Here is a 21,081-nt window from a genome sequence, read left to right on the forward strand (position 1 = left end):
AAAAAAAAAAAAAGTAGAGACCTCCCCACACTCCAAAATGGAGAGAGGACAGAAACAGAGAGAAGAGAACTTACAGAAAAAAATGTATTACATTTGGAGACATAGGACGGTGTTTTCATGGTGAAACTAGAAGAGAGTACTATTAAAAAGGAACACTCCGAGAGCTCAGGAGAGTCCTCAGAGAGTGGAGCTATTGTGTCAGAAATGAAAAACTGAGAAGATGAGAAGATTCAGAAGATGTTTGTTCATTTATTCAATAAGTTTTTATAAACACCTACCACATGGGAGAACAGATACCATTCCAGGTGCTAGGAACACATCAATATCAGTAAATAAAAATCTTAACAATGCTTTCTCTGATCATAGAATAATTTTATTTATTCCTTTCTGTATTTACATGTTTTGAAATTTCATCCGTGAAAATGTATTCTTTTTTTTTTTGTTGACATGTAGTCTTTTTATAAGTAGAAGAAAATGCTATTTTCTAAAAAAAGAAGAGATTCAGTGAACAGTGAGAATATAGAGAAAGAAACAGCTCCACGATGAAGATGCTGGTCTGGCCAAGATAGTGTCAGCAGGAGTTTCCCAGATGGAAGCAGGCTCTGGGCTCCGGGGTAGCCCGGATGTCTCAGGCAGAGAGGACGGTAGAGCTGAAAGTCAAGGATGAGGGAAATGTGGTCAGTGGGGCTCCCGGGTTTCTGGTTTGGGCAAGAGGGCCAGTCTTTTTGCTAAAGGTAATAAATATGGCCAAAGAGCTGCCTGCGGCAGGCAGACCCACTCCTCTGTCTCTAACTTCAGGAGCACTGGCTTCAGGGAATTTTTTCCTTTATAGAATCTCTCTCTCTCTCAACAGATTCTCCACAGCCCTAGTTTGGTGATTCATGTTTGGAACTATTGTGAACCAAGGGGCTCTTGAAAGCCCTTAATGAGAAATTTTTTTATTTCTCGTTGAAATTTTTTTTGTAAGAAAATGATTCATCGTAGGAGCAAATCAAGCATATTATATGTAAAAGTTTGAAGGAAAACTAAGTAAGCTGATAGAAAAGAGCACTGTATTTCTGGAGCCATCATTATTAATGACATATTTACATAACGTGTAAAGAATGTTTTCAAATATATATCACATTTGCACCTCTGGGAGTTAGTTATTGTTTTCCCCATTTTACAGATGAAGAAACTAAGACTCAAACATTGCTTGCCTTAGATCACAGAGCTAATAAATGCCAGAACCAGTACTAAGTTTGTTAGTTTGTTTGTAAATGCCAAATCCCATATTTATTCCAATATTTACCCTGCCCTTTCTTCTCTGTATAATGAGTGTACATGCTGAAATTAAAAGAGACAGTTGATTATTAAAATATTAAAAAATGAACTGTAGTCATAGCTATTGTACTGTTTCCAGCATGTTAGCTCTTACTTTTCAAACCACTTATGTCATTTACATGATTCTGTGAGGAGGAATTTGGAGGTATTTCATCCCTTGTTCCTGTCTGAGGAAACAGGATAGTTGAGTTATAGAGTTTGAGTTTATTTGAGTTGCTACAAATTTGACAAATGATAAATTTTAAAAGAATGTCATATTTGAATATCAGAAATTCTCAAATGTTATTGTGGTTAAAGGTAAAAAAAAAAAAAAAAGTGCCCAGATGGCCGTTGGTGGTTAGTTTGAACAAATACTGGATCAGAGCCTGCATGTGCTAGGGACTCTGTTAGGCACTCGGGGAACAGACCAGATGCAATCCCTTGGCCTTATAGAGCCTCCAGTCCAGTAGCAGAGACTTTATTCAATAGTTATACAGATAAATGCATAATTACAAACTTGTGATAAATGCAATTAGGGTAAGAAAGGTGGTTCTAAAAATGCATTTAACAGAAGACTCTGACTTCATGTGGAAGGCAGGCCTTTCCTGAGGAATGACTTTTGCGCTGAGGTCCAGAGGTGAGGAATTAACAAGGCTTGCCTTCTGGCACAAGATGAGGGGACCACAGCTGGACCATAGGGGACGACAGGGAAAACGTTGCTCAAGGAAGCTGGAAAGGTAGGCAAGGGTGGGCTTTAGGCATTTTCTATCTGAAAAGCAGTAGAGAGCCATTGTCATAGTTTTAAGCAGGAAGATGATGGGGTCACAGCCAGTTTGTGGACAGTGGGCTGAAAGGCTCTTGGGAAGAGGGTAGTTATGTTGGTGCACGGAAGGACTACAGTGGCCTGGGTTGGGGCGGTGGCCCTGGAACTGTAGAAAGATGTTAGAGTGGAGAGGTGTTAAGAAGGTACAATCGAGAGAACTGAGTGATGGGTTTGATGGCAGTAAGGAAGAGGATGTCAGGGTTGTGGTTTATAGGAAATGAAGGGATCCATTTAGTGCGGGGTAACATCAGGCTTACCAGGGGGAGGGAGGGCAATGATGATTTCTATTTGGGACATGGTAGAGATGTATAGTACCTTGGAGTCATTCGAGTGAAAATGTCAAGTAGGCCAGTGGATATATAGGTCTGAATTTCCGAGGAGTGGTATAAACTAATATATAAGCTTAGGTTTCATTTGTATATAGGTGGTAATCGAAGCCACGTTCATGCGTAAGATAAAAAATGTAGAGTAAGAAGAAGCCTAGGGCTGAATCTTAAGGAATTCTTGATATTTTGTGTCCAGGTAGAAGAGAATGATCCTGCAAAGAAGATTGAGAAATAGCCAGAGAGATGAGGGGAAAACCATGCTGTCTGAGTCATAGAAATCCAGACAGTGTATCAAGAAGGAGATAATGGTTGACAAGTGTCCAGTGGTGCAGGGAGGTTCCACAGATGAGGACCACTCTAGAAAATGCCATTGGATCTAGCAATATGAAGGACATTGTGCACCCACTTAACAAAATGGTACCAATAGTATGACGACAGGGAAAATCTGACGAGAGAGAGTAGAGCAGAGACTAGAGTAGACGGTGAGGAAATGAGCCAGTGAGAACCCACAGCGGCACTGGAAAAGGGGAGCAGCAGCTCCATCAGAGATGGGGTCAGCTGTGGGAGAGTCTTCCTTTTTCCCTTGTTTCATGTTTTAAAATAGAAACTGTAGCATGTAGAAGGGAAGAAATCTCATTGAGCAGGAGAGACTGATCACTGCAGGTGAGAGAAGGGCTACTTCAGAGTGTTCAAGACAGTAAAAGTATTTTTAAAAATTGCCATGCTACCCACATATCCACTTCGAAATTACTTCTTCATTTCAATGAAGACTGCCGAATTCTTTTTTTTAATTAATTAATTAATTAAATTATTTTAGGCAAGGCAACCCTTGGTCAACCTCACAGATTGCAAGGACCTTGTCAGCTTACAATCCCTTATTTTTTATTTTTTTACGCCTACACCACTGAATTCTTGATTAGCAGATATTTTGAAAGAACATGGCTCTGTCAGTGTCAGCCTTAGACTGCGTTGTCTGATAATGTGGAAATGTGATTCATGTACTCAGCTCACCTTTGCTTCCTTTTTCAGGAGCTGATGAGGATGTAGAGAGTCCTGAGCTGACAACATCTCGACCACTTCCAAAGATGCCGTTCACTAGTGCTGTTCCAAAAGCAGAAACCACGACGCTGAAGATACAGAACAAGGTACCTGCTCAGACAAAGGTGTGTTTTGTTTTTCATCTCATTACCAGGTTACTATAAATGTTCCTTTATTTAATTATCCAAGAATGGTTCTTTTAAGAAGCCTCATTTAACAATATATGAGGACAAATGTTTTTTTCATTATATTATTTAAATGGCTTTTACTTAGTCTTGATGTTTTGACATTTACCCACCTACTTTTTTGTGTGTTAAATAGACTTTGTTTTTTAGAGCAGTTTCAGATTCATAGCAAAATTGAGTGGAAAGTACAGAGAGTTCCCATATATCCCTGCCCCCACATATGCACAGCCTCCCCCGATATCAACACCCTGCACCAGAGTGGTACATTTGTTATAATCAAAGAACCTACATTGACATGTCGTTATCACCTAAAGTCCATAGTTTATGTTAGGGTTCACTCCTGGTGTTGTCATTCTGTGGGTTCTGACGAACGTGTAATGAACGTATAATGAACGTATAATGTACCCATCATTATGGAATCATACAGAACAGTTTTACTTCCTAAAAGTCTTCTCTGCTCTGTCCATTCATCCCTCCCTTGTGTCCTCTGAGCCCCTGGCAACCACTGATCTTTTTGCTGTCTCCATAGTAGTACCTTTTCCAGAACATCATATAGTTGGAATCATACAATGTATAGCTTTTCACACTGGCTTCATTCATCTAGTGATATGCATTTGAGGTTCCCCCATGTCTTTTCATGGCTTTGCAGCTCATTCTACGTACCACTTTTATCATTCAGGCCTAGCTTATATATGAATATTCTTTACAGAGTGCTCCTTTTTAAAAAAAAAAAAATTATTTAAGTTAGGTTCAAGTATACAGTACATTAGTTAGACATCTATAAGGGTGCTCCTTCTTAAGGAACACACAGACAAGTTAAGAGGAAAAACCTTTTCCATTTATTTTGCTCAAGCCGAGAAAATTTGTTTTCATTTCTTAAAGAATTTGTTCTGAGTTAAAACCATTGTGAACTTCAGATGAAATAGGTTATGGAATGAGGAGATTCCAGATACTGGTCACAATATGTTTTTCTTAAAGTCTCTACTGCCCACCATCAGTGGTATATGAACTCTGACCTCTTTCAATGATAATGATGAATCTGAGTACATCTCTCTATATTCATTTTGAGAGCTGACTTAGTAAGAAATAATGCTTTTGGCCTTAGAGCAAAACTACTAGCTTATGAAACCCATGAGACATGTGATTTTGGCCCTAACATTATATGGCAATTAGCTGACCACCCACTACTAGGTAAGCTGTATAAGCTGTAAAATGAATATTAAAAGTCTGAAGAAGGCCTAAGTTACTCAAACCCTGTATCTGATCAAGTTTCTGAGCTTCTCTGAGCCCACTCCTCATGGATCATTGAGGAAATTAAATATGAGGGTGGGTAATGTGGCCCCTATGACCTGGTGAACACTCTGTGAACCTTAACTGAGTTTGGTTAGAGCACTTGAGACCAAGACAACTTCCAGATGAGCGTGTGTAATAACTTTAGTGGTAGACTTTGTAGACAGTCCAGGGGAGCATGCTGCTTACAGAAACTAAGAAACACAAGTGTCTCTTTTTGGAGCTCACCCATCTATGGTTAGAAATGAGGTGCTGCCAAGCTTCAGTAGCAGATAGGATGTGGAAGGTTGTGTCATGAAGGTAGTGACAGGCATTCTCTGGAGTAAGACGTGCCTCTCTGCGGGCAGGAACACAGGCAGGCTTCCTGCCTTTCATTTTTGTGATCTCACTAGAGTGTCTTTGTCCTCCAGTGCCCTCCCCAACAACTCTCCCCCACCACCGTCCTCCTTCCTCTGTCCTCCCAGTGTCTGTGAAGAGAATGGTGAATGACTCAGCTGGATGGGTGTCTGCAGATATGCAGAAGCCAGGTCAACCCTCTCCAGACTGGAGTATTCTCTGTAGGAGTAAGAAGGGTCAGTTAACTGTTAGTAGCTGACTGACTTCACAGGCCAGGTGATAGGAAGAAAGAAGAAGCTCTGTGAGCATAGAGGCAGACATTCGTGGCATGTGCCAGTCCACGCATGGTAGCTGCTCCATAAATGTAACAAGTTGAATGAATGAAAGAAAGAAGGACGAGGAGACACGTGAAAAGTAACAGGTGCATTTGATGGTAGGATGGCCGACCACCTCCGAGCATATGGCCGTAATTATCCAGTATGGCTGCTGAAGATGCATTTGGCTTTACCACATTTTTATTTGACTGTTTGTCACGACTGAATCTCTTGAAGTCAGTGACCATTTGGGCTCACTTGCTAGAGGTAACAGTTTTTGCTTTCAGTGATAAAAAGTAGTATCCTAAACCAAACCTAATCTGATGTAGAGTTTTGGTCAGTTCATAGCAATGGATTAAAAATTGAGTTAAGTTTTTTAAAATGGCTTTAAGGAAATTTAAGATCTCCAAACATTTTAATATATTTATATTCCTAGTATCATTTGTGTTCAATGTCATAATAAAATTTCATTCATTCATAGGAGATTCGAGTGTTACTCGTTATGTGTCAAATACTGTTCTAAGTACTGATAATTGATAATATTGATAATGAATATTAATAATAGTGATTAAATTTCCTATTTTGTAGTTACATGGCACAGCTAAATTAAACATTGCCTCTAGGATACCATTAATGTAAACTTTACTTTTGAATGGGTCTCAAAGTGGCATTAATGTCACCGTTATAGATAGTCTATCTAGTTTGTTATAAATTTATGTGACAAAAAAATAAAAAGGACAGTTATTTGTTCATGCAGAGCATTGCTCTTAATTTTTTACTTCCATTACATTCTCATGGCATTTAAACAACTAGACGTGGATGTGCCAGGTCTTTAATTGGCTTCATTTAATCATCTCTGCTGCCTTTTTGTACTTTCATTTTGCACATATATACTAGAGTTAAGATATTTCAGATTCGTTCTCTACTCTGGAAAGAATTCTTCTTAGTCAGGCCCCTGCTTCCATACAATAAAACTTTCCAGTTTAAAGAATGAATGTTCCATCCAGAGCACCCGGAGGCTGTGCACTGATGGACCATTCCTCTGAGTGCACAGTGACCCCAGCTCTTAGAGACCTCTTGTCTCCACACTCAGACCCGTGGGATGCAAGCTGCTTCTTGGCTGCTAGATTGGAAGCTGAGTTAGGGGGAACTGAAGTGTAACCTCTCTCAAATGATTTTAGGGACTCAAAAAACCTGAGGGGGAATCACTTCATCATAAGAGCGGTAGTTAAGTTGAACTCAGTCTCTAATATCATAGTAGGTACTGTGTGTCCATTTCACTTGCCTCCAGAATGCGCTTACCTCCTTCCCTAGCCACAAACCTGGGAATCCACCTTTTTGAGTTTTCTCTTCCCTTTCCTAACCTGTAGTAGCAGCGCTAACAAGCAATGAAAAGGTTTCTGATTAGTACCCAGATAATCCATTCTCTTATCTGTTGAGTTGTCTGTCCTTCTGTCAGGCAGCCAATTAGTGATGGGATTTCCATGAGAATAATGGAGAAAACTCAAGCAGAATAAATACTACCACTAAGCTTCCCTCTTCTGCTTTACTTTGGTGCATTAAGGCCTGGGAAGACCTTTCATATTTTCTCTCACAATAATGCAAGAGGATAGTAGAATTTGGGCGACATCTGTACAGCTGTGAAATGATAATTTTTCCATGGCCTCTGCTTTTTGAAAGTCACAGCATGTTGAGGTTTCAGTGAGTACAGGGTTTCCTGCAACTTGGGAAGGTAAGACACTGTATCACTCTTTATTACATACTGTCTTCAGTGAAAACTTAGTGCTCTGTTCACTGAGGCCAGAACCCATTGACCTTACATACTCTGGAGTTCAAATGGATCTACCTGTTCTAGCTTATAGTCCTTTCTAGAAATGCCCGTGATTTTAAGACACCCCAGGGAGGTGAGATCTTTTCTTATGTTATTTAACCGTCTACAGGTATCAGGCTGCCATATTGGATGAATTCTGGCCTTCGGAAAGCAATCAGTCACTTAACTGGGCCACAGCTTAGAGTCCTAATAAAGATGGTTGGCTGTTCAGGGTCACACAGGAGCTACTTGCAGAACCCAGGTCCCCTGAAACTCCAATTTAGGGTTTTCTGAAGGTGAAAGAGTGCTAACTAAAGGGGAGGATTACAGAGTAAGTGTAGGGGCCTGCTCCCCATATGGTGGGATCAGGAAGAACCACTGGAGAACACCTAGAAGGAACGCTTAAAAGAAAGCTGTCGTCACAGTGCCCAGTGTAGCAAAGAGATGAAGGAGTAAGGAGGATTGGGACAGTGTTTCCAGGTTGAAGCAGACAGAGAGAAATGGAAGCCTGAAGTCAGAGGAGTGGCGAGAAAGTAGAGATCCTATGAAATGCCAACTAAAACAATCTAACCGTGTTATTTAGGCTTATTATGAACTCACTGTCCATCTTGCCTGTACATGTGATGGGTATTATATAAAACCATAAACTACATGGGTTTATCATCGGACTCACCCCTCATCACACAAACTGACGATTATTCCAGTTATTTCCTAAATTTGTTGTTTGAAAAAAAAAAAAAAAACTTCGAAATATACTTTTCTATTCTTTTTAGCACAGTATACAAAAATCTATACAATCTTTCCCTTTGTCCATACCAGTCACCTGAAGAAATCGATGAGAAAGTTCACCCCTCTGACTCAGAAAGAAAAGTGGAACCAGCTGAAGAGGGTCCAAATGTGTATACTGAGAAGCACCCAGACAATCTCTTTAAAAGAACGGAAGTCCTGGCAGGTGAGTATCCTAGTGTAGGAGTCAGGTGAAAGGGTCCTTAAATAGGCCTCTGTGTTTGTCTAAGTGAGATTTGGAGATGCAGGCAAAGCTTGCTGGATGTCACTTTTCTAATGAAAGCAGTCTGGGGGCCGGGGGATCTCATTCCAGAATGAGAGGCAGGAGTTAGGGAAGTGTTGTCTCTATTTTCTGTCTGCTTGGTCACCCCACCCCTTGGCCAGCCATTTTGGCGGCGGAGGGGGCGGGGAGCGGAATCAAGATCTGAATTTGTCCCGAACAACTGGATGTGGCAGGTAGGAGAATGTGAAAATCAACCAGTCTTATTCCAAGCCATTCTGACTTTAAAATAAATTTAAGAGAAGGAAAAGTTCTTCAGAGGGAAGGCAGTTGACACAAATAACACGCAAGGCATATTAAGGATGTTCTCTAATTGTAACTTACCTGATGAAAGTATTAATATTTGATTTTAAAGGGGGAAGATTTGCAAGATTTAAGAACACTTAATCCTTGAAAGGATAATCCCAACTCCCAAGTCTAGAAAAAAATTTGCATGCTTTTTTCCTATTTAGTCTTATAAAATTTAAGTCAGTTATATCATGTTTTGTGTTTTTATTGAAAAAGCAATTAGCAAATTAGACTTTAAAGTGTGAGTACTGAAAAGACTAAAAAATTTTAAAGTATGGAATAATTAGTTGAGCTCACAGCCAGAGTTTTCTTATTTAGGCTTTTGGATGGTATTATTAATACTAATCAAAGAAAGTATCGTACCTTTCTGAGGAGTGTCAGATTTGCACAATTGCCTGGTTGCTTCATCGAATCCAGCTTTAAATTTTGGGAGGACATGTTAAATTAAGCCTTTTATAAAAGTGTTGTAAATAGATTGGGTTTGACAAAGCTATTTCTGCAACTGTTCAATCCTTCCTAAAAGTAATCTCCCTTTTGGTGTGTTTCAGCTGTCATTGCTGGTGGAGTTATTGGCTTTCTCTTTGCAATTTTCCTCATCCTGCTGTTGGTGTATCGCATGAGAAAGAAGGATGAAGGAAGTTATGACCTTGGAGAGCGCAAACCATCCAGTGCGGCTTATCAGAAGGCACCTACTAAGGAGTTTTATGCGTGAAACTCCCACTTAGTGTCTCTATTTGTGAGATCACTGAACTTTTAAAAATAAAGCTTTTGCATAGAATAATGAAGATCTTTGTTTTTGTTTTTTTCATTAAAGAGCCATTCTGGCACTTTAATGATAAAATCCCATTGTATTTAAAACTTTTCATGTATTTCTTTAGAACAACATAAAATTAAAACTTAACATCTGCGTGTTCTGTGAATAGCAGTGGCAAAATATTATGTTATGAAAATTCTCAACGCTCATGGAATCAGTTTAAACCTTTATGCGCAAATATGAAGTGACTGTTTTTATTCAATGGTTCAAAGATGAAAAGCTGTTTAATTTGTATCAGCATGTCTCGGATTAACCTTACCAAGTTGGTCTTACTTTGTTAATTTATCTGTTGTTCCTCTCTTCTCCTCTGCTCTCCTCTCTTGTCCCTGGAAAACAAAACAAAACTCTATGCCTTTTGTAGCTGTTACGGTGCAATTTGTCTTTGGATAATTCAGATAATGGTAATTTAGTGTATATGTGATTTTCAAATATGTAAACTTTAACCTCCTCTTTGTATAAATTTTTAAGTGTCAGACTATCCATTTTACACTTGCTTTGTTTTTCATTACCTGTAGCTTCAGGCAGATTTGCAACAGCAAATTAATGTGTAAAATTGGATTGTTACCAGAAAACTGTTTAGTCATATGTATCTAATCAGATCTTCTTTTGGGAGGATTTGATGTGAGTTACTGACAAGCCTCAGCAAACCCAAAGATGCTAACAGTATTTTAAGAAGTTGCTGCAGATTCCTTTGGCCACTGTTTTTGTTAATTTCTTGCAATTTGAAGGTACGAGTAGGGGTTTAAGGAAAAATCAGTTTTTGTTCTTCAAAATGCATTTAAGTTGTAAACGTCTTTTTAAGCCTTTGAAGTGCCTATGATTCTATGTAACTCGTCACAGACTGGTGTTAATGAGTATATATAACAGTTAAAAAAAGTGGGTATTTTATAAGCACAGACAATTCTAATGGTAACTTTTGTAGTCTTATGAATAGACATAAATTGTAATTTGGGAACATAAAAACTACTGAATAAATCATGTGGCCTAATATTGAAAATGTCACTGTTATAAATTTTGTACATTTTGATCAAATGTACATCTCCCCTTTGCTAATGACCGTCTGCTCTCAAGGATGACATGGGTTTGATTTCTGAGTGTTTCACAGTGCCTGTAAATCAAAACCAAAGAGCTCATCATTGAGGCTGTTCCAGATTCACTCCAAATTGGCCAGAGGAACTCTGAATGTATGGTCCTGTGTGTGTTGGGCTATAGATCTTGGGAAAGTGCCAGGGTGGGAATTGTGAAGTCTGCAACCTTTATAGGAGAGCTGACGGCAATATTGAGACAGATGTCTGCTTTTGCAAACAACTTTTAGGGCTATAAGTTCCAAAGAACTAAAGGGGGGCTTTCCTGGTGTCAGTATCTATAAGGTTCAATTTTATAGGTCGATTTACCTTTGAAACTGTGCTCCAAATCTCTCCTGAAGCTTAACCGAAGAACTAATAGAGGGGATTCCATAGTTCACACTACAGGGAAGGAGAGGCGGGCAGGGAGCCTCAATGCATTAAAAGGAGGGCCTCACTGCTTAGCATCGAATTTGCTGGCAAGCAGTGATGCCTGAGGAGGAGATGGGAGGGTGAGGATACCCTGCCTGGGTACTCCTTTCTAACTGAACATTTCCTTTTTCTCTTTTACCATTAATTTTGTTTTAAATTGTGAGCCACCAAAGTAGGAAGAAGACAGCAAAAATAGCAACCTTTCCAACATATAGTTTACTTTTCATAAAATAGGAATATTTCATTTAGAGAACAGTTCCTGGAATAGCCATAGAACTCATTTAAAAAAAAATTTAAAGCAACACTTGGAACAGTGTTTACTTAAATTCTTCATGGCCTTAATTCTCAGATTCCTGCCCCATCACTTCTAGAATCATTCTACGTCGGAGTGATTAAAAGGAAGCGATAGTACCTTCTAAAGCTGCATGATGCCCCTCAGTTACAGAGGTTAAGAATGTAGCGGGCATACCTCTAACAGCACAAAGCATAGTGAAATTCAGTTCGTAGAATAACAACTGCTTGGAATATCCATGCCAGGAAAAGAAAATTTCTGGCAAATATTTTGTCACTGCTGTAAAGCAAAATATTTGTTAAAGTGCCAAAATAAAGTCTGTCATGCTGAAAGTAAAAAAGTCATTGTATAGACTGACATCCAGTTTTCTTCAACTGTATGTTTTCTGCCTAGTTTTATTTTACTTTCAAGATGCAGTAAATAGTGCTATAAAAAGTGTTAGTTACGATTACTGAGTTTGGGAAAATTTTGGTCAACTACAAATGGTTAAAGCCAATGTGAAATGTTCCTGTTTCCTTAACTACATGTAAATAATTTCCTTTGTGTGAATTTGGCTTTGTGTTTGAGAGACCTGCAATATTCCAACTGTCCCATTTTTTTAGCGTATGGCGGGAAATGGGATGAGCTCATGTTTCTTGAAAAGTTTCCACTGCAAGCGCATGAGTATCTAAACTTCAGGATTAGAACCTGGTTAATAAAATCAAATTTAGGTTGGACAAATTTGCAGAAATTGCCATCTGTTAATGTCAAAAGTTAATAGTTTCAGATCAAATGTTTAGTGAATTGGTATTTTGATAATGCACTTCTTTTTTTGCAAATTAGACAAAATGCACTTGCTTATTAAGGATGTAGTATTGTTTAGGAGACTAAGCTAAATAAGAACATAATTGCCTTACTCTGGTTGCCTTAAAGAGCTAAAATGTTCTACAAATGGTGGTGGTTCCTACTAAAACAGGTGCAAAAATGACATAGTTTTTAGGAGCTTATTTCTTCGCTATCTTAGACATTTTGAAACCTTAAAATTTTTGAGCTAGCAAAAATATAAAACTAAAAATGTTGCAGGATCAATTTTATAAATAGGATCTTCTTTACAGCTTTATTGTAATTATATATTGGGATGGTAGAAAAATCTACTAGTACATTTGGTTCAAAGAGGCAGTGACATTAAGGTACACAATCTCGGACTTGAGTTTCTAAGCTTCTGGCAGACAACAATGAGACCCTAAGAGGTTTCCGATTAAAATTCATCAAGCCAGATGACAAATGGAGTAGTCTGCATTGAGTAATCACTAAGGTTTTTCTTAAGTGCTAAGATTTTATGACAGTAGTAAAATTTGGGATTTGTCCATTTTCCAGGGACTTAGATTTAGCTGACAGAGAAAACAAGGGGACAGTGGTACAAGAGGTTGAATAAGAGGGCTGAGAAGTACATTGCCTCCTAACTGGTCGTCTTCCATTTTTGTTCTCTTATATTTTATTCCCCTCAAGGAAGCTAGGCTAATCTCTATGATATAAATTGTATCATTCCCCTCCGTGGCTCCTGTAGCACCTAGAATAAAGTCCTGACTCCTTACACTTGTCCTCAAGATCTTCAAGAACTGACCACTGGACGTGCATGAAGAGAAGACGTAGTGTGGGTAGCATGCCAGTGAGGAAGTCATTGTTACCTAGGACAGAAGCGATGGCAGCCTGACCTAACATGATTATAATAAAGACAGAAGACTAGAGAGAGATTGTTTGAGAAAGTAGGTAAACAGGTCTTGCTAAAAGGTTGGAGGAGTAGTAAATAAAGAAAACAAAGTTGACATCTTTGGCTGAGCTGTGTGAGTCATATTGAGAAAGGGAATATCAGGGAGTTGGCTGATAAAACGAATTCCCTTGGGCCACGTTAAGACTAGGTGTCAGGTGAACAATTGACAGAATCTGGAGCTCAGAGAAGAGATCTGAGCTGGAGATAATAATTTAGGGGTAGTGTCCATCATTTGCCTGTTAGTATGCTGACTTTTTTTTTTCTCTTCCCTGCTCTCCTCCATATAGAAGCTGGAGTGGGGAGAGAGGTGACCCATGCAAACTACATTTCCCAAGCTTCTTGGCCAATGGATTCTGGGAATGTTCAGCCAGTAGAATGTACTGGCAGAAGACTAAAGGTCAAGAGGAAGGGAAAAGCCAGAATACTTTCCCCAGTGCCTGCTTTGGGCAGCATCTCTAGCATTAACGAGTCTCATCTACAGTCTGAATTCCCTCTGGGTGCACTCTCCTCCAAGTTCTCAGCTCCCACTGTTCCTAAACTCTCATAAACCCCATTTCCCCCCTTTGTCTCTCCAGCCTTAGGGAGGGTAGCAGCTTCTTGCTATTGCTGTTCTCTGGGTGATCTCACCCTCTCCAGTTTGTCCTTACAGCTTTTCCAGCATCTTTGTAACTAATTCCCTGGATTAAATTCTTTCTATTGCATTACCGGCATGGGTTCTATTTTCCTTCCTGGACCCCAGCTGATGGCTTAGGAGTGAACAGCATGTAGATGGGATTTAAAAACCATGAGACCAGATGAGATCATCTGGAGAGGTAAATCCATAGATGAGGAGGATGGCCCTTGGTCTGCCTTCTATCACAGTCTATCTTTTTAGATGAACCACTACCAGATTTACTCTTAGCACTGGTCACAGGACTGGATTTTCATTTTGGCAAATGCTTAGCAGAAAAACAATCTTTAATTGCAAGGAGGAAAAAATCTCTATGGTGTATCAGAGCAAATTAATAAACATGTTAAAATATCCACTTTTACCAGGTCATTAATAACTGCTTTAAAAAAAAAAAAAAAGTAATTGGACAGAGGAGTAAGCTATTTGAATATTCAGAAAATATCTCTATTATCCATGTTTATAATGAGAACATATCAGCAAACAAAACAGGAATTCTCCCACTTGTAGCCTTGCTCTGGGGTCATTGAAAACAGTACTTTTGCCTCCTAATTACATTCTGCTTAGGTAAGCACCAGAGTAAGCTTGCATTTCCTCTGTCCAGACCAGTTGCAAGGAAAAACAGTAAAGACATACAAAACATAGGTGGACTTGGCTCCATGTCAGACCCAGAACTTGGAGATCATGAAAAGTTTCCTTTTCTGATAACCCCATATTTTAGTCTTTTCCTTTCTTTTTAATTTTTAAAAAAATTTTTAGTATGCATTACTTGTTTTTCACTTACCTCTTTTTTTTCATGTGTAAAATGAAGATAACATCCACTGCATCAGCTTGTGGGAATTAACTGACACACTTTTAATGAGATGATGCACTTAACAGGATATCTGGATCTGCTGGAACCTCAATACAAGATCACTTATTCTTTTACCAAATGTTTCCAGGCACTCACTGTGTCCCAGGCAGGCACAGTTCCAGGCCTTGGGAATACAGGAGCCAACAAAACAAAGTCCCTGCTCTCAAGGAACTTACAGTCTTGTGGGAAGAGACGGACACTAAATATGTAATACATCAATGAGAAGGTGACATTTGTGCAGAGGCTTGAAGGTGAAGAGGAATTAAACCATGATGGGGCAGGAGAACGAGGTCTTAGATGCTGGGGAGCATCCCAAGCAGAAGTAACAGCAAGTGCCCAAGGCCTTGAGTATAGCCAGGTTGCAAAGAGTTAGAGACTAGAGTGGTGGGCAATAAGTAAAGGATCCATGGGCTAGATGGTACATGTATGTCCTTATAGCCATCATAATGACCTCGGAGAGCTATTGAAGGATTTTGAGCCAAGGAGTGACATTATTTGACCTACGCTTAAAACTCATTCTCAAACGTTAGCAGGCATCAGAATCACTAGAGCACTTGTTAAAAACACAAATTTCTTGGCCCCACCACCAGAGTTTCTGATTCTATAGGTGGGTAGAACCTGAGAACTGGCATTTCTAACAACTTACCCAGGTGCAGCTGCTGTTGCTCGTCCAGGGCCCCACAGAGAACCACCACTTTGAAGGGGTTGCTTTGATTATTTTGTTGAGAATAGATTGGTTGTGGGTGGTGAAAGTGAGTAAAAACACAAGCAGGAAGCCTGGTGAGGTTATTGCAATACTCATGGTAGATGAAAGTGGTGAGAGCGATCAGATTCTGAAGAGCCAAGTTGGCCACAAAGTCTGAAAATACAGGTGAAACAAAATAAATGGCTTATTGACATTACATTTATAATATCTGATAAGTTAACATGATCCATCTTTGCAGACCTTATGACCACCCCAATTTTGAAGGTACAGCCAACAGGATTTGCTAATAAATTCTAGGTGATACTCTTCTCCCAGATGGGCACAAGGTCTAGACTCTTCCTTACTTAGGATATCAGAGACCACTGTCATTATCCAGTCCCCATCAACCTCACTCCTTTCTCTTCACTCCTGTTACTTCAACATACACCTTGTTCCAGCCTTGTGTTACATGTATCTGCTTTTGACTTCAGTTCTAAGTGTGTTGAGGACCCAGATTAGGTTGGATGCATTTGTCACTGCCCACCTGCCCTTAGTACCTAGCCCAGTTCCCAGCATTGGATGATTAATGCATGCACACATCACCAGACTTCTCTTACCAACCTCTTACTTAATTCCTCTCTGAAATTTAGTAAGGCCCCATATGCCTAAGACCTTCAGCCAAACGAAACAAAACAATCTATATCATGTCAAAAGTCTAAACAGAATTCAAGTAAGTAGGTGTTCACGGATATCTGTTAAAACCTTAGGCTTGAACTTTGCCTTCTTAAAATACAGAAAGTACTCTGATGGGTTTAATGGTATATTTGCAGATACATTTTATCATTTTGTAGATAAATATTTAACATTTATAAAGGGAACTTATTAGTGTTTTCTTCCTTTGTTCTTCCAATATTTCCGTTATTGTGCTCCATAATCACCATGCCGGATCCATGCTGTCCCGAGATCAAAAACTACCCTTTTTATGACCCTCTCTTCCATTTATGTGAAGAAGGCTGGGCTGTAAACATGGTATGAAAAAAATTCTTATATGCCATCTTGATTGTTAACATCTGTTAAAATTTCCATTCATAAATTTAAAATTCAGGCTTCTGTAGCCATCTGTTTTCTTGCAACAGTCTGAAAAGAAGAAAAGCCCAAGGCAGATGTGCAGATGGGAGAAGAGCTTCTGCCTGGTCTGGCCAACTTTCCTGAGCTTTGGCTTTACTTTTTTCTCCCTAGCAAAATAGGCACGCCTTTTCTTCCTTCAAGGTAGGATTTCAATCCTTGCGTCACAGTTTACTGTCATTCTGGAATAAGAGATTAGGAAATGGCCAGAGTCTTTTTTATTTCCTCCCCTACCCCTCTTTTTAGTTCATTTAATCATGTTAACCCTGTCTTCTGAACAATGTGCAATGTGGGAAAAACTTTATTATTCATTTTATCATTGCCTTTCTGTGCCTTCTCTCTCTCTCTCTCTCTCTCTCCGCCTCCCTCCCTCTCCCCCCACTCTCTCCCTCTCTCTCTCTCTCTCTTACACACACACACACACACACACGCACACACACTGAGTGCAGTGCCCATATTATGAACAAGAAGACAGGAACTGAAATATTTCTACTGACTTGCCTCCAGTACTTGGCAATCTCAGCAGACACTGGAGAACAGGAACCCATTGCTTGCCTACAACACAGGCAATTTTCTAGCTTGCTGAGCCACTGAGCCCCTTACTGGGAATTTCTCTGTGGATTACTTTGGCATGGTTAATGGATATGATTTGGCAGCTGCAGGACCCAGATGCCAAGCTAGGCAACGGCCCTTTTTTATTTTGCTTCTGGCAGTGTCATCTATGTCTAAGGGACTGGGCTGCTTCTAAAACCACTTGGATTTATTCCAATGGTGCTGTTGCAGCAACTGTGAAATGCCTTTGAAAGCTGACATGACATTTTGGGGGCCTGCTGGGCTACAATACTCTCTCAAATGCAACTGAGCTTGGGACTCACTTTTAGCTTTATATAATTTTTTTTCTAGATTATCTTGAGAAATAAGTCCTCAGCAAACCCTATGCAGAGCCTGTTTTGCATTCTAATGACCCTCTCTGGAAACCTCAGCAGAATGAGTGAGGATCCACCCATCTTAAACCTTATTTAATAGTCCTGCACGTAAGCGGGTGGTTTGTGGGATCATCATGCTGGGTTATATGTACTCATTTTCATTCTACTTTGACATTGCTTTTATATATAACTCATGACTGCTGTTCCGATCTCACTGTGTGACCTGGAATGAGTCATTTAACCATGCTGACAACTTCTTGAAATGCCACAAGAGTAGATGATGTTAAAACCTTGCCTCCCTTACGTTTGTTGGCATGCGAATCATTGGGGTAATATTTTTGAGTTTGAGGAAAGGTTTGGCCAGCACTGCTAACACAGGTATACTCAACTTACAAATTACCCATAATTCTGAATAGTTGTTGTCACCCCATCAGAGGAGTCCTAGCCACTGATTTCCCCAGGCCCTCCCACATCTTCATGGAAACCTTGAGCCGAGCAGTTTCTGCCTCCTCTCTTTGGTCTCAGAATTCTTGCCCTGTCCCTGGGCTCCTCAGGCCTCAAGGTTGAGAAGTATTCAGAAACAAGGTCACAAACCATAGCTTACAGTTTAGCGTCAGGGTTTAAAGGGTCTGGGGCAGAGATTGCAAATGCCTGGCTCTGGGGCCTCTCTTCCTACTCCTCCATTACGGCAGACATCATTAATTGATCCTAGGATGCTCTCCTATTAAGGCCAACCTCATAAGTCTACTCTAGACAGCAGTCTGTACAGCCACAAGTACCTGAATTGGAATTGGGTAGGAAGATGGAACCTGTTCACCATCCGCTGCTCAGAGGGACGCTGGTCTTGAGACCACAGCTGTTCTGAATCAGTAATGTCATGAGTTAAAAACCTCTTTAAATAGGTTGGCCTGGAACCAAACCTAATTTACAATATTTTTTTGATGAGAAATGCATTAGAACTTGAAACATGAGCTTACAAATAAACTTTGGAAAGCGACCGGTACATAAATTGGCTTTCTCTTCTGTACTTGGTTATGTGGCAGTAAGAGTGGCAGCATGCGCTGAGGTTAAGAGTGTGGATGACCTAGTTCTAATTCCGTCCCTGCCTCTCACCGGCTGTGTAAATTTACACAAGTTTATTAACTTCTCTGTGGCTCATTTTCTTCATCTATAAAATGGGGAAGGTAATAGGATTAGCCATCCCATAGGCTTATTATGATGATTAATATTTTATTATTTGTAAAGCACTTAGTATAGTACCTATCATACAGAAGGTACAATATAAAATAAATACCATGTTCCAATCTAGACTGGGAGGCTATATCTTTCCTTCATTCTCTTTATGAAACAAAAAATTGAGTTAATCACAAATTTCATTTTTGTATAAATGAGGTGCTATTGGTATCTATTAATAATTTATTCAACACTTTACAAATATATTAACTCATTAATACTCCCAATAACCTTCTGAGACAGAGTATTAGTCCCACTTTATAGGTAAGATAACAGGCATTTCTATATGGTGTTAAAATGAAATGATAAAGCCATGTACACCCCTTAGGCACCTCTCAGAAACATGTAGCAGAGTTAGTGACCTTAAGCCAGAGACAAGGAGAGGCTTCAGGGACTTTCCCTAGATATCTTCTGTAACATTGATGTGTCCCAGCTGATAAAAATGTGCATTATTCAATGTTGTGAATACTGACCCCATTGACTCTTTTCTCTTTTTTCAATTTAAATTTTACTTTAAAAATTATCTTTTGCTGCTACAGAAACAGACATGTACATTGTTGTATATTAGAATATAAAAGACAAGAAAAATAAGGGAATAAAAAAGTATTCCTGCTAATCATTGAGTACCAGTGCTAAGGTTAGAACTTTTTGTATTTGTATTTCTCCTTTTTTCTTCACAGAATGAGATCACATGACACATACTACTGCTACTGTTCCATTACCTCTTTTTTTTTCTGGTCAATGACCTCCACTTTTCCATTTCAACACATTTTATCTCATCTAATAATAAACCATATTTACATTACCCAATTGTCTCTAAAACGTGCTTTATCACTGTTTATTCAAACTTGAATCTCATCCAGGACTATGTTAGCATCTGCTTGTGATGTCCCATAAGCCTCTTTGCATCTACTCCTTTTTTCATGATACAGATTTGTAGAAGAGACTGGGCTAGTTGTCCTGCATCCTGACATTTTTTTTTTAAATCCAGAAATGACCTTGAATTTACAGGAAAGTTGCCATGCAAGTGATTAATTATTCTTTTCTAAAGCACATGAGAGTAAGTTGCTGACATGACGCTCCATTACGTCCAGACATTTTAGTCTATATTTCCTATGAAAAAGACATTCTTTCACATTACCACAGTCAGGAAATTAACAATGACACATCGCTACCACCTAATCCTCAGACCCCCTTCAAGTTTCCCCAGTTACCCCAACAATGTCCTTTAGATGAAGGATCCAGTCTGGATTAATGTGTTGAGTTTTCATGTCATGTCTTCTTACTCTCTTTTGATATGGAATATTTGTCAATCTTTTCTGACTTTTATGACCTTGACATTTGTGGAGATTAAAGGATAGTCATTTGGTAGAATATTCCTCCATTTAGATTTCTTTGATGTGTTTTCATGATTAGAATCGGTCTATGCATCTTTGGCAGAAATATTACAGAACCAATGTTGTATTCTTTTCATTGCATCCCATCAGGTAGCATAAGATTTAGATTTGTCCCATTACTGATGATGTTAACATTGACCATTGACTGAGGTAGCATCTGCCACCCAGGCATTTTTCCCTTAGTAATTAGTAAGTATTTTATGGGGATGTACTTTAAGACTATGTAAATATCTTATCATACTTTTTCTTCTCATACTTTCAGTTTGTTATTTGTTCGTTTGTTTATTTATTTACGTCTATATAGAACCATAGATTTCTATTTTATTTAATAGGTTATCATCTCTTACTATATTTATTTTCATGCTTATGTTATTTCATATTTGGCTAGTGGGAGTCCCTTCAAGCTGGCTTCTGTGTCCTTTGATGTGACTTTTCTATAAATTCTTCAATCTTTCTGGTATAAAAAGAGGTTTCAAGCTTGTCTTGTACTTTCCCTAGCCACTGATCTAGAATCAGCCATTTATCCCCAAGGATCCCTAGTGTCATTCAGTGGAAAATAGTTTTTAGAAATCAAAACCTAGGCACTCACAGTATACTCCTTGCTATTGGAGTGTCACTGCTCCCAGATCTCTGCACAAAGGTAGGGAATGTGCATATGTGTATGTGTACACTTTTCATTTTTATCTTTTGTCTGTCTATCTATCTATCTATCTATCTATCTATCTATCTATCTATCATCTATCTATCTATCATCTATCTCTATCATCATCATCATCATCGTCGTCGTCATCATCATCATCATCATCATCATCATCATCATCATTTATCTATCTATCCATCCATCCGTCCATCCATCCATCCATCCAACCATCCATCCATCCATCCATCCATCCATCCATCCATCCATCCATCCTCTATCTAAAAAGTTGTGTGTTCGCACTGTTATCTCCAATTCTAAACCAACACCACAGAGTTCATTCTAGTTTTCCCCTTTCTATATTTATAATTTCCTTCTCTAACAAGGAGACACCAAACTCATTATCCTGAATACATTTACTTATCTAA

General features: G+C 39.1%; 1 protein-coding gene across 1 annotated transcript in view; it reads left to right on the forward strand.

Moving 5' to 3' along the window:
* Positions 1-10,589, forward strand: part of SDC2 (syndecan 2) — a 108,181-nt gene extending 97,592 nt beyond the window's left edge. Inside the window, exons 3-5 of the mRNA XM_011372898.2 lie at positions 3,481-3,614; positions 8,244-8,376; positions 9,327-10,589. Of these exons, the coding sequence (XP_011371200.1) occupies positions 3,481-3,614; positions 8,244-8,376; positions 9,327-9,490 (431 nt within the window). The 3' untranslated portion in view covers positions 9,491-10,589. The remainder of the gene's footprint in view (positions 1-3,480; positions 3,615-8,243; positions 8,377-9,326) is intronic.
* Positions 10,590-21,081: the final 10,492 nt, after the last annotated feature.

The sequence above is a fragment of the Pteropus vampyrus genome, unplaced genomic scaffold (genome assembly GCF_000151845.1).
Source record: "Pteropus vampyrus isolate Shadow unplaced genomic scaffold, Pvam_2.0 Scaffold215, whole genome shotgun sequence".
Lineage (NCBI taxonomy): Eukaryota > Metazoa > Chordata > Mammalia > Chiroptera > Pteropodidae > Pteropus > Pteropus vampyrus.